This window comes from Aquarana catesbeiana, linkage group LG10, assembly GCF_042186555.1.
Source record: "Aquarana catesbeiana isolate 2022-GZ linkage group LG10, ASM4218655v1, whole genome shotgun sequence".
In the NCBI taxonomy this organism is placed as follows: Eukaryota; Metazoa; Chordata; class Amphibia; order Anura; family Ranidae; genus Aquarana; species Aquarana catesbeiana.
Window position 1 is genome coordinate 114,444,755 of NC_133333.1, and position 13,323 is coordinate 114,458,077.

At 42.3% G+C, this 13,323-nt stretch overlaps 1 protein-coding gene across 1 annotated transcript in view; it reads left to right on the forward strand.

Annotated features, from left to right (window-relative positions):
• The window catches only part of TMPRSS13 (transmembrane serine protease 13), a 146,140-nt gene that overhangs the window by 79,425 nt on the left and 53,392 nt on the right, over window positions 1-13,323 (forward strand). The window contains exons 4-6 of the mRNA XM_073602484.1: window positions 5,851-5,976; window positions 6,168-6,300; window positions 9,681-9,779. Of these exons, the coding sequence (XP_073458585.1) occupies window positions 5,851-5,976; window positions 6,168-6,300; window positions 9,681-9,779 (358 nt within the window). The remainder of the gene's footprint in view (window positions 1-5,850; window positions 5,977-6,167; window positions 6,301-9,680; window positions 9,780-13,323) is intronic.

A 13,323-nucleotide genomic window follows, 5' to 3' on the forward strand; every position in this document is an offset into this window, starting at 1 on the left:
ATTTGACCTTGGCTTGACCCTGTTCCTGCTACCTGCCTCTTCCTCCTGTCGGATCTACAGTGTTTGACCCCTGGCCTGGCTTCCACTACCGTCTCCTGCACACACCATTGCCAAGTGTTACTGAGGATTCCTAGAGTAGAGACTTTGGCCCAGCTGTGTATCCTGCATTATCCGGTATACTTCAGGTGACCACCAGCTCTACTCTTCTGTACCCATCTGGCAACCTGTGCTTCTTTGGGCGCTACACCTTCTGTACCATCTTCAGGGGTGTAGACGCAAGGGGAACCCTCTCGGCACTTCGGCCTCTGGCCAGGTATGTGACAGTACAATTCAGCCAACAAGTCAGCGCTCTTACACACGTGCAGAGACTCCAGGATGGCTACTTCCAGTTGGAGGGTCGGCTGCCACAGCCACTGCGGATTCCAGTTCACCTTCCACCAGCACTGCATCGGCTTTCTTGCCTCAAGAACTGGCCAACCCAACGCATACGGTGATGGTTCCGCCTCCTGAGCCACGGGTACCTACACCTGAACGGTTCTTCGGTGACCAGAAGAAGTTCAGGGCCTTCAAGAATACTTGCTTGTTGTACCTGGCCCTTCAGCCTAGAACTTTTTCCTTTGAGTCTGTGAAAGTAGGGTTTATCATTTCCTTATTATCCGAAGAACCCCAAGCTTGAGCCCATAACCTAGAACAAAAGAACTCTGCTCTGAATACTGTGGACACTTTCTTTGAGGCAATGGCACACTTGTATGATGATTCCCAGCGTACGGCCCCTGCTGAATCTGCTTTACATGCTTTACAACAAGGAAAACGCCCAGTGGAAGATTACAACGTTGAATTCCGCAGATGGTCCGCCGACACAGGTTGGAATGAGGCAGCACTTAAGTATCAGTACCACCAAGGACTATCTGAGATCCTCAAGGATGAACTGGCTCGAGTTGCAGCTCCTGCTACTCTTGAAGAACTTATCCAACTAGCCATTCAGCTTGACAGGTGCCTGCGGGACCAGCGGTCAGAACGTGCTCAAACCTTCCGGCCTACCTGGATGCTACCCAAGATTCCACCTGCTGTTGCACCTGCACCTACATCTGCTTGCCCTGCAACCTCTGAAGGGGAATCAATGAAAATTGGCCTGGTCCGTTCTTCCCTTACTCCTGACGAGAAGCAACGCCCCTGGCAGGCCAATCTCTGCCTCTACTGCAGAGGGGCTGGACATTTTCTACGCAACTGCCCCGTGAGACCTAGTAAGTTCTACCCACGAAGTCCCACGCATTTCCAGGTCTCTGGATCTTCCCTTTTTCACCTCCTTCTCCCTGTCTCCTTACAGGTGGCGGAAGGGGAGATCTGGCTACAAGCAATCATTGATTCCGGGGCATGTAGCTGCTTTTTGGACCTATGCCTGGCTAAAAGACTCTGTGTGCCCCTCTATGAAAGGAAACAAAGACTTGAAGTACATTTGGCCGATGGTTCCCTGCCCAGTTCTTGACTTGTCACCCAGGAAACCATACCCATCCTCATTATCACAGATACCAGCCATCAAGAATTCATCTGCTTCGATGTCTTATGCTCACCCATGTTCCCCATCATCCTGGGAATCCCGTGGCTGCAGGCACATAACCCGCAAATCAACTGGGCCAAGAAGGAGATCTCTTTCTCTTTCTCTGTGTATTGCCTGCAACACTGCTTTGCTCCCAGCTCCAGTAGTCCTGCCAGCTGTTTGGCCGCGCAACCAGTTCCCAGTAACCACCAGAATATTCCACCAGCTTATCAAGAGTTCATGGACATTTTTGACAAGAAAAAGGCTGATGTCCTCCAACCTCACCGACCTTATGACTGTTCAATTGAACTACTCCCTGGGGCCGGAATCCTGTTTGGACTAATTTTTCCCCTATCTGAAGGCAAGCTGGAAACCTTATGGTTGTATATCGATGAAAATCTGTAAAAGGGGTTTATACGTCCCTCCTCTTCTCCTGCTGGGGCTGGTATATCCTTTGTTGAGAAGAAAGATGGCCTATTGAGGCCTTGTGTGGACTATAGGGAACTCAACAAAATCACTGTAAAGAATTGATACCCATTCCCTCTCGTTCCTGAACTTTTTCAAGGGTTCGGAACTGCCCGGATCTTCACTAAATTAGACCTGAGGGGCGCCTATAACCTTGTCCATATCCGCGAGGGTGATGAGTGGAAGACGTAATTCCGGTTCGGTCACTTTGAATATCTTGTTATGCCATTCGGATTATGCAATGCCCCAGCCATGTTCCAGCACCTGGTGAACGATATCTTCCGGGAATTCCTTGACCACTTTGTAATTGTGTACCTTGATGATATCCTCATCTTCTCTGCCTCTCTGGAGCTTCATCGACCTCACGTAAATTAAGTGCTCTCAACCCTGAGGAAACACGGACTATATGTCAAGGCAGACAAATCTGACTTTGAAAAGATGTCTATTGAATGAGATCCCTCCGATGCTTGCGGAGCTCTTTGCAGACCATGGGTTTTGCTGTAGAATGCGTCTAAGAAAATGTCAGGAAAGACCTACTAGAACAGCTGATTTTGGGTTTAATCAGAGGCACTTTAAATGATGGCAGGTGTGTACTGGCTCCTACATGAGTTTGAATGTGATTGCTTAATTCTGAACACAGCTACATCCCCCGTTATAAGAGGGTGTGCACACTTATGCAACCACATTATTTTATTTTTTTATTTTTACTTCCCCCTAAAAGATTTCAGTCTGTTTTTCAACTGAGTTGTAGAGTTTGTAGGGCACATTCAAGGTGGAAAAAGTTCATTTTTACATCACAGAAATATGACATTTTAACAGGGGAGTGTAGACTTTTTATATCCACTGTATATGTGTGTGTGTCATTTTTTAACTGTTCTTTGTAGTTAAACCTTGTTCGAACTTACAACACCAGAGTGGTTATGCTGTCTTCCTCCCTCCCCTTTCTTTTGTTTAACATACAATTTTAGAACATTTGTTTGATTTTTTAATCATTAGTGGAGTCAGTTGGGAACTCATTTTTGAGTGCAGTGGCAAGAAAATTTGAAGTAGCGGGATGCAAAATTCTTCTCAAACAAAATTCTAACATAGTATGTGGTTTTCCTTTGGGAAAGTCCATTTGTTTCCCAAGCGAATGTTAAAGAATTTGTAAACCCAACATTTCATATTCCTCATGTGCCCGCTGTACCGTGTACTTGTATGAGAAAGTATCCTGTTCTCTTTGTGTTGCTTCCTTTGTGTGAAATCCCTGGTGTTCCTTCCAGTCGCTCTGCTATTAAAAACTGACCACACTAAGCAGGAGAGCACAGTGTGGTCATTTCTCAAGCTATGCTGAGAACTCAGCCTGCTCTCCTCCAATCATCAAACTTCTGCACAGTCTTTCACTAAGAAATTCAGTGTGCTGCTGTGTTACCTCCCTGAGCTCCTGCTGCAGCTAAAAACATAGGGAATGAGATCATTTATAAAAGGGAAAAAAGGTATTTATAAGGGTTTTTTTACATAAATGTTTTGCCTTTCATTTCCATTTTAAACGGAATGGGATTTTTTACAAGGTGAGGGTTTACATATGCTTTAAAAGCAAATGAAAATTTGAAGCACTTTATTTTTTAAACTCAAGTTTTTATTCAAGTATTTTATCCATACAACAGTACATCTTTCAGAGGTTTACAGACGATTTGGTAATAGATACAAGGTACATATAGGTACAGTTAGATATGGTGTGACAACTGAAGAGTGAACAACAATTAAACAATAGTGTGCTGCCTACAACATGTAGGAGCACACACCAATGATTGTAGCGATAGAGCAGGTGATCCTTTTGGGTGTCAACATTCTAGGGTTCTGTTGTGAGACTTGGAAGTCAAGGTAGGGGTAAGCATTTAGGGTGTGCTAACCAGGGGTTCCATCTGTTTAGGAATGCGGGGACTAGCAGATGAGCCCCGGCGTACATGAATTCCATTAGACATTGGTTATTCAATGATAGTCACTTCTGTGAGAGAAGGGGGATCAGGAGATTTCCATTTTTTAGCAATTCTTAGTCTAGTAGAGATAAGGGCATGAGTTAAAATAGGGTGAATGGCTGGTGGCCAGGAATTAAAGCCTAGACCCAGGAGGACCATTTGCAAGGATAGTGAGATAGGAGTTGATAGGATAGAGGTTTTGTGAGGGCAGACCAGAAGGGTTTCAGTTTGGGGCAGGATCACCAAGTGTGTATGGTTGTACCAGAGTGGCCACAGGTTCTCCAGCAAGTGTCGGATGTGGTGGGGTAAATCTTTGCCAATTTAGAAGGTGTAAGGTACCAGCTATTGAGAACTTTTTGTACAGTTTCCCAGTGTGTGATACATCGGGAACATTTTGGTGGTCTTCTAAGGGCACTGTGCCATTGTTGTGGTGTGTAGGTACACTTTAGGAGGTTCTCCCACTGCAGCATAGCAGAAGTTTTGGTGTCAGGTGCAGGGTCAGTGAACAGCTTATAGATAAAGGAGATGTCTTTCAGATGGGGATGATCTGTATTGTAGAATTTTAGCAGGTGCCAGAAGAAGGGATTCTTAGACCATTCTACCCGTGAGAGCACTGAGCGGATTCTGAGGTATTTGAAAAAGTTTCTGGGTGGGATGTGGTATTTTGTAGATGTTGGAAGGATAAGAGCAAGGAGTCCTGGTAGAGATCCCAATTGTATTGATGCCCGCATGTATCCAGTTTGAGATTGGGATATCAGGTAGAACAGTTTGTGGATCCTTTTGAGAGGTATGTCTTGCAGTAGTCGGTGGGGTATGCCTCCAGACTGTTGAGAGATTGCTCGCCATATTTTGAGAGTAGCATTGACAGTAGTAAGATAGCTCTGCTTTTTGTGGTGGTGTAGGAGTAGTGCACTAAGGGTTAGTTCAGGGTGAGTTCCTATGACCGTTGTTTCTATTTGTAGCCAGGGATTTTTCATATCTGGTTTCCACCAATTTTTGCCTTGATCCAGAATGGTTGCTTTATGAAACACTTTTGAATGACATTCATCAAGGCATTGAATGTACTGAGAATTTTTGTTTAAATTTTCATATAAACGTTCAACTGAAAATCTACTAGTGTATTGGCAGCTTAAAACTGGAGGCATCTTAAGCTGGAGGAAGGGCAAACTACAATATACTGTAAGTGTAACTGCACAAAGGTGCAGACATGTGCATATTGTGCAAGAAATTAGGGGTGGCTGCGCATACTTGTAGAAGCTTTTAGTCTCTGCCCCCCACTCCCCCTGAATGTCTGGTCATTCTGATTGAACAAAGCTTGGAACTTTGTCTCCATACAGTCCTATGGGCCAATATAGTGGCCATTAGAAATACATGGGAGGAGCATGCGAGCAATAAGATGCATAGGAATACTCATTCCTTCACCAATACAGTTATCAGGTGAACATTTTCCTAAGAAGACTGGATTGTCTGCACAAACTTCATCTGCTAGAAAGTACACAAAGTGATAAAAGGCAAGATAGTGTTCCTGGGTAGTGGCCTTTCATTAATGCAGCTGGGCAGGTGTCAGGAGCCATGGTAAACACAGGCATCCTAAAGCAATATTCACTAGCAACAGATGTCTCTAAACTTACTGAGCGCAGTAATTCCTTGTAATATACACAGTGTTATAGAACTCTTCACAATGGTCTTCACATCCACTCCTGTGGCATTGAAGAGCCATGTGGCAAATGGGCCTCCAGCTGAAAACACTGCTTTGTAGTACACTGTTGGAAGATCTAATCGTACAATATATTTTGATACATTTTTCCACAATGCTGATTTATTCTTTATTTGATTAGAATCTGTTCTGATATAAACCTATACTAATAAAAATGTTCCCTTCTCTCCCAGATAAATTAAATGCATTTGGAGGATCCTCTTCCAACAACTACATTGTAAGAGAAAAATGTTTTCCCAACAAGACCCTGTGCAATGGGATAGCTGAGTGTGAGAAAGGTGGAGATGAGGCCGGATGTGGTAAGATGCCTATTTTCTATTTGCTAGGAGTGATAATAAGTGAGATTTATTTATATACATTGTAGAATGAAAGGTTATGGACATTTTCCAGCTTGATGCAATAATACAAGAAAACATCTACCCATAATAAAGTGTAAACATGTAGAATCTTTACCGGATAGATGTGATCATACATTTCTTATATTCCTCAGTGCGTTTTCGGTGGGATAATTCACTGCTTCAAGTCATGTCCCGTACAAGGGAGAACATATGGCTGCCAGTGTGTTCCACAGGATACAGCAATAACTTTCCTTCTTATGTTTGCCAACGGTTTGGATTCCAAGAGTAAGTTTTCTTGTGTTTTCTTTTTTGTTTAGTGTTTTTTTTATGTCATGTGTTCCAAATAGACATTCAATAAAATTATAATGTATAAGGGACTTGGATGACTTAAACCTGGGGTAATTAATCTTGAAGAGGTGGAGATTTACCTGAACAACACGGACGAAGTCAAAGATTATGGGCACAGTGTCACCCAGTGTTGCAACATATTGTCTCCTCACCACCTGTCAACACACATTCGGATCACTTTGCAGAGGAGCAGCAGTGCCTGCTGCACTTGTGAATCAGCCCTTAGTTGGATTTGGCAGTGGCACCCTTACGGTTCATTCACAGGTAAAGTTGGGGGTGGTAAAACAGCAGGATATAATAGACGTCTATGGCTAAGCGCAGCAAACCCACAGGAAAGCTGCAGGTACACTGCACCCGCGGTGTGGGTAAACCGCAATGCGTCAGTGTGAAAGCAGCCCTATACTATTATGCCCAGTGTAGTGCTTCACACTGACCTGAAGATTTCTTCTTTCCTGCTACTGGCACCACACTGGAGACTGCTAGCCGTGATAAGAGGTGGAGTGCAATTGATTTAACTCTGCATGGGCCAGGAGCCAGTAATACATGGGAGGCATTGGCTTATGCGGCTCTTGCCCACTATAGCTCCAACTTTACAAGTAATCCCTTTGCATTGCATTAAGTTTGATGCTCTGGAATGGCGGGTCAGCAAACCTAGACTGCGATCTACCAGTCACCTGGGCGCGATCTACTGGTGGATCATGATTTACAGGTTGCTGACCCCTGACCTAAACTCAATTACAACATACACAGAAGTGCGTGAATTAAAATTGGCAAATACTGTATGTGTACCTAGCTGCAGCTCCTAACGTGGATATCACTAAATACAAAAGAAAGGGAGCTGCACTACCTAATAAAGCGTGTTACAGATGCCTAATGTGTGTAAATGCCCTGTGAATACTAATACATTTGTTTGATATTACATACCAATACCCAGGTTCACAATTATAAAGTGCCATGTTGGGTAAAGTGCAAAGTGCTATAATAAAAACGCGGGACAAACTAATAAAAATACAATAGGTAATTGAAACAAATAAATACAGTATGTGCAAAAAGTCCATGAGCAGAAATCTCCCGCCTGATCAGCCAAAATGACTGTTATGCCGCGTACACACGAGCGGACTTTCCGGCAGAAAAAGTCCGACAGAATCATCCCATCGGACATTCCGATCGTGTGTGGGCTTCATCAGACTTTTTCTGTCGAAAATTCTGACGGACCTAGAAATAGAACAAGTTCTAAATTTTTCCGACAGACTCGATTCCTATCAAGAAAATCATTCGTCTGTATGCTATTCCGACGGACCAAAAACGACGCAAGGGCAGCTATTGGCTACTGGCTATTGAACTTCCTTTTTCTAGTCCCGTCGTACGTCATCGCGTTCTAAACGAGTGGACTTTGGTGTGATCGTGTGTAGGCAAGTCCGTTTCAGAGGAACTCCGTCGAAAAAACCATCATGCTGAGTACACACGACCGGTCTTTCCGTCGGACCGAAGTCTGACAGTCTTTCCGACAGAGTTCCGACTGACTTCCGCTGAACTGGACTTGCCTACACACAATCACACCAAAGTCCATTCGTTTAGAACATTATGACATACGACAGGACTAGAAAAAGGAAGTTCAATAGCCAGTAGCCAATAGCTGCCCTTGCGTCGTTCTTGGTCTGTTGGACTAGCATACAGACAAGCAGTTTTCCCGATAGGAACTCCGTCGGGATAGGAGTCCGTCGGAAAGATTTGAAACTTGTTCTATTTCTAGGTCCGTAGGAATTTTCGAAAAGAAAGGTCCGATGAAGCCCACACACGATCGGAATGTCTGACGGAATGGTTAAGTCGGACCTTTTCTCCCGGAAAGTCCGGTCGTGTGTACACGGCATCAGAGTTCATTCCGACGGAAAGTCCGCTCGTGTGTACGCGGCATAAGATGCAGATTCTTCACCACCTTAACTACCCAAAACAAGTGCTCTGGGGTGCCCCTTTAAGGCATGTCCACTTACCGGAATTAGTTGACCTCTTATTCACAAGTATCCATTCATACATGTTTAGAAGCATGGGAAACACAGGACAATAGAGGTATCATTGCACGCCATCTTCATTTAAAAACTGCCCGAATGTAAAAGATATGCACTCACAGTAATTAAGTGCCCCTTTGCCACCCATAATGACCAGCTCACTGAGTGTCAGGGAGACGCTGCTGCTCCGCTCAATCCTGGAGTCAGTGTGTGTTCCACCAAACTGCAGCCCTCCTTTCTTTTATAGTTAATGTTAAAAAAAATTACACGAAATGCCATAGAATGTTAGTGGTAGTTCAACAAAAGGTTACAGTAAACCTTAACTAAATTGCAAATTTGCAAAAGTACTGTTTCATAAGCAACTGACATGTTTTTTTTTTAAAACTGTTTTCACTTTTTTATCCTATGTTGATCTCTTGCCAATTCTTTACAGCTACTTCTTGTTTGCATGCAATCTCTCTGGCATTGGCTGCACAGGATTTCTCACAACGGGTTTGCTAATGGTGACAACCACGGACCATGTCTGTGCAGTGTGCATCAACATGGCTGCTTTTGTCTCCATTGGGAGAGCTCGTAACAGGGTGACAACAAAGGAAAACAATTGGGAAGCAGAAATAATGTAGTCATTGTATAAAAGGAAGTGCCTACCAAAGGACCTTCATGGTGGAGTTACCATGTATTATAATAATGAAATGTGCAGATTTAAAAAAATATAGAAATTGCTTTAACAAATTTCAGCTTGTAAGAGAGTTTAATGATTGGGTTATGTATTCATTAATATTCAAAAACATAAAGCTGCAGGTAGTTTTATCTGAGCTGAAGCACTAAAGTCACTAGTAGCACCATAACCTAGAAGAAAAAAACTCCAACTGTCCATTGAACGCACTGGACAACGTGCCCCAGCTTTTATGCCAAGATGGATGGACCAGTCAAGGTGGTACTTTTCTGGCCAGACTTTGGGGAAGCAGAGCTTGACCTACCGGTATGTCATAGCCTACTGGTATGTCATAAAAATTAATCTCCATTTTCCTAAGCTGAACAATGTTTTTTAAACTACTGGGACCCTTGGCTACACAGTATTTTTTAAAAAGGCAAACTAACCCTTTACATTTATATTATTGTTCCTCTAGCATAGCCCTAGTGGAAGTGGGAGGTAAACACTAAACATAATTTTACAGCAGTGTGTGGCAAGCCAATAACAACTAGACTTTCTTTTAAAATAAATAAAATATAAACAGAGAATGTATACTCTTTATTACTCTGCATACATTGTTTCTGCATCCATCATTTTTATTCTGTCTCCATCCTTAGACAACCATCCTTTCAGTTAGTGACCATGAATGACAATTCCGCAAATGTTGGCCTTTTTACCGCCAGGACATCTGACACGATCCAAGGAAGCTTGGACAGGTATGAGATTTCTAGAGCTTTCATGCTTTTCAACATGACTTGTTTTGGTAGTGTAATAAAAGTTTAATGATTTTCCTAATTTGTAATTCACTGTGGCCATAACCTCCACTGTCAGGATAAAAAAGTTAACGTGTTTCTATTTAAAAAGTTTTTGCTTTTGGGCCAGGAGATCGATTTCAAATGAGGTTTTAGATCAGCCTATCTCAACTTTTTCATCACAGTAGTATCCTGTAAATAACTTTCCCATCTAAAAGAACCCCTGGGAAAAATAACTATATCTACAACTCATGATACATTAGTGTGATGGTCATTGGGAAAAATTACCCCTTTACAGATAGTTAAAAAGATGAATGGTGTGAGTTGGAGCTTATCTGAGAGGCAGACAATGCTCATTGCTCATGGAAGCCCTAGCAACCTCTGGAGGAATCCTAGGCTTCCATGGAACCCTGGTTGAGAAACCCTGTTACATTTTAAATAATATAGGTGTCCTTTTATGAAAGTGCGGTAAAATACCGCTTTTCAGTTCTCAGGCATTCTCAGAGGAGATCGCTCTCCTCTGAGTGCCTGTTTATGAAAGTGTGTAGATCACTTCTCATGTTGAGTTGAGGAGCGATCTACAAACGCCGGGAACTCCTGAGAATGGCTCCTCTCACTGTAATTTCGCGTGATATAGCGGGATTACAGTATGAGGAACCATAAAATACAAAGTGTAACACAAATCAGCACACATTATTCCCCAACATATTAATAAAATAATAAAGTTAAATTCCCCCTACACAATATACATTAACCTAATTATAAAAAAACATTGTTTTTATCAATATTTAAAGATCATACATGTCCCTATTTAAATGTGAATGGTGTATAGTAAATGAATGTAATGCACATATGTAATGCAGCTATACACCATTCATATAAATGCAAAATACATTTATAATCATTAAAAAAATAATTTTAATAAAGTATACAAGTATAAATATTTATTAATAAATTAAAATAAAATATATTTAATAATTGATAAACATAAAAATTGATAAACTGGTGCAATGCGAGAACACTGCGAATCCACTGCGGGTTCCCGCATCGCACCGACTCACATGTCAGTTCACACTGCCATATGCGAATCGCTGGGGAGTGTCAATACATTGTTAAGGACACCCCCAGTTCAGCTTGCATATCGCACTGCGAACTGACAGTCCGGACATGCGATCCGATTCTGGTCCGAACAGAAAAAAGGGTCCTGTGCGTGTTTGCACCGAATGCGGTGCGATATCAGCCATACTACCTGTACAGCTGATATCGCAATGCACAGACATCGCATGTAATGTGAATGGCAGTGTGCTGCGAATTACATGCGATGCCTGTGCGATGTCCGGCATCGCACAAGTGCGAACTGGGCCTAAAAGTTAACACCCCCAAATCAGTTCGCATATCGCAGTGTGATCTGCAAACTCGGACAGTAATCGAATCATGTTCACACCCATGCGATCCGATTCTGCTGTGGACCAAAAAAAGGGTCCTGTAAGAGTTTGGTCCGAGGGCAATGCAAATTTAGCAATACTATCTGTATGGCTGAAATCGCATTGCACAGAGATCGGATGTGATTTTGCACTGCAGTGCGGTGCGAATCACATCCGATCTCGGACACCGCAGCAGTGGGAACTGGCCCTAAATCATATTGCATTTGCACCAAAATGGTACAGGACCCTTTATTTGGTCCGCACTGGAATCGGATCGCATGGGTGTGAACACCCATGCGATCCGATTCCTGCACCATTACATAGTTCGCACTGCGATCTGTGAAATGATCTGGGGGTGTCATTAACTTTACATTGACACCCGCAGTGGTGCGCAGATGTCAATGTAGGTGCGATGTGAAAACCCACTTAGGAATCACGCTGGTTCACGCATTGCACAAGTGTGAACCCAGCCAGAGACGTGAACATCTAAAAAAAAATATATACATATATCTATATATATCTATATATATATCTATATATATAATATAGATAGATATATGTATATAATATATAATATATATATAATATATATATCTATCTATATAAATATATTATATATATATATATATATATGTAAAAATATATATAATAGATGTATCTATATATAGATATATCTATAGATAGATATAGTCTATATATATCAATAAATATCTATTTATCTATCTATCTATATATATATATATATATATATATATATATATATATATATATATATATATATATATAGATAGATATATATAGATATATACATATCTATATCTATATATATCTATATCTATATATATATCTATATATATACGTATATATATATATATATATATATATATATATATATATATATAGATATATATCTATATATATCTATATATATATATATATATATATTGTGGCAGAGCAAGGCTCTGTCACTATGAAAATGGGGTTAAAGTGGACACAGAGTCTGCATATTGTCTGAGTGCAGAGCTACAGAGTGTAGGTTTGAGGTGGAGAGAACTGCTCTGGCAGTTTTCTCCAGGTTTTGCTAGTTCCTTATGGGGCTCTGTAGTTTGGAGATCCTTCAGAGTCTTGGGTGGGACGGGATCTCCAACCCTGTGTCCGGGTCTTGTGGACAGCCAGCAGGGTGTGTGCCCAGGTGCACACAGCCCATATAACGAGGGACTGGTGAGAGCAGAAAGGGTGGAGGAAGGTGAAGTTGGAGCAGTGGCTGCTAGTAACTGTCTCTGTGTGAGAACAGATGCTGTGTGCGTTGAAGGGCTTCAAAGCTATGTGCGTCCAAGGAGCCAGATGCTGTGTGCGTTGAAGGGCTTCAAAGCTGTGTGCGTCCAGGGAGCCAGAAGCTGTGTGCATTGAAGGGCTGTAAAGCTGTGTGCGTCAAAGGAGCCAGAAGCTGTGTGCATTGAAGCTCTTGAAACTGTGTGTGACCAAGGAGCCTAAGACTGTGTGCATCCAAGCAGCTTGTTTGAGGGGCCTGTTCCCTATAGCAGCAATACTGCTGAAGAGTAGCCAGGTGGGCTAGCATTTTCATTTGGATTTTCTATTGTATTTACTTGCTGAAGCTTGGACCCCTGCGTGGGATTCCTGGATGGACTTTTGTTGTTTTTTCCTTTAATAAACGTGGGCTACCAGGCCCTTAACTATAAATGCCTCTCTGATGTGGACTCACTGCACTAAAACGCATCTATCCACTTGAGCTGAACAATCCCCAATGTCACAAGTGGTGCTCGAATGCGGGCATGTAGACGGTTGAATCTAGGTCCTTGCTCCATGGTGAGTCGCATCAGGAACTACTGCTAGCTGTGTGTGGCAGCCAGGCGAACAGCATTGCACAGAAGTTTGATGGACTGTGTTGCATGCAGGTTGTGTACCTGTGAAAGGAGAATCACATATTTTTTCTCTCTGTGTTGCATGCAGGTTGTGTACCTGTGAAAGGAGAATCACATATTTTTTCTCTCTGTGTTGCATGCAGGTTGTGTACCTGTGAAAAGAGAATCGCATATTTTTTCTCTCTCTGTGTTGCATGCAGG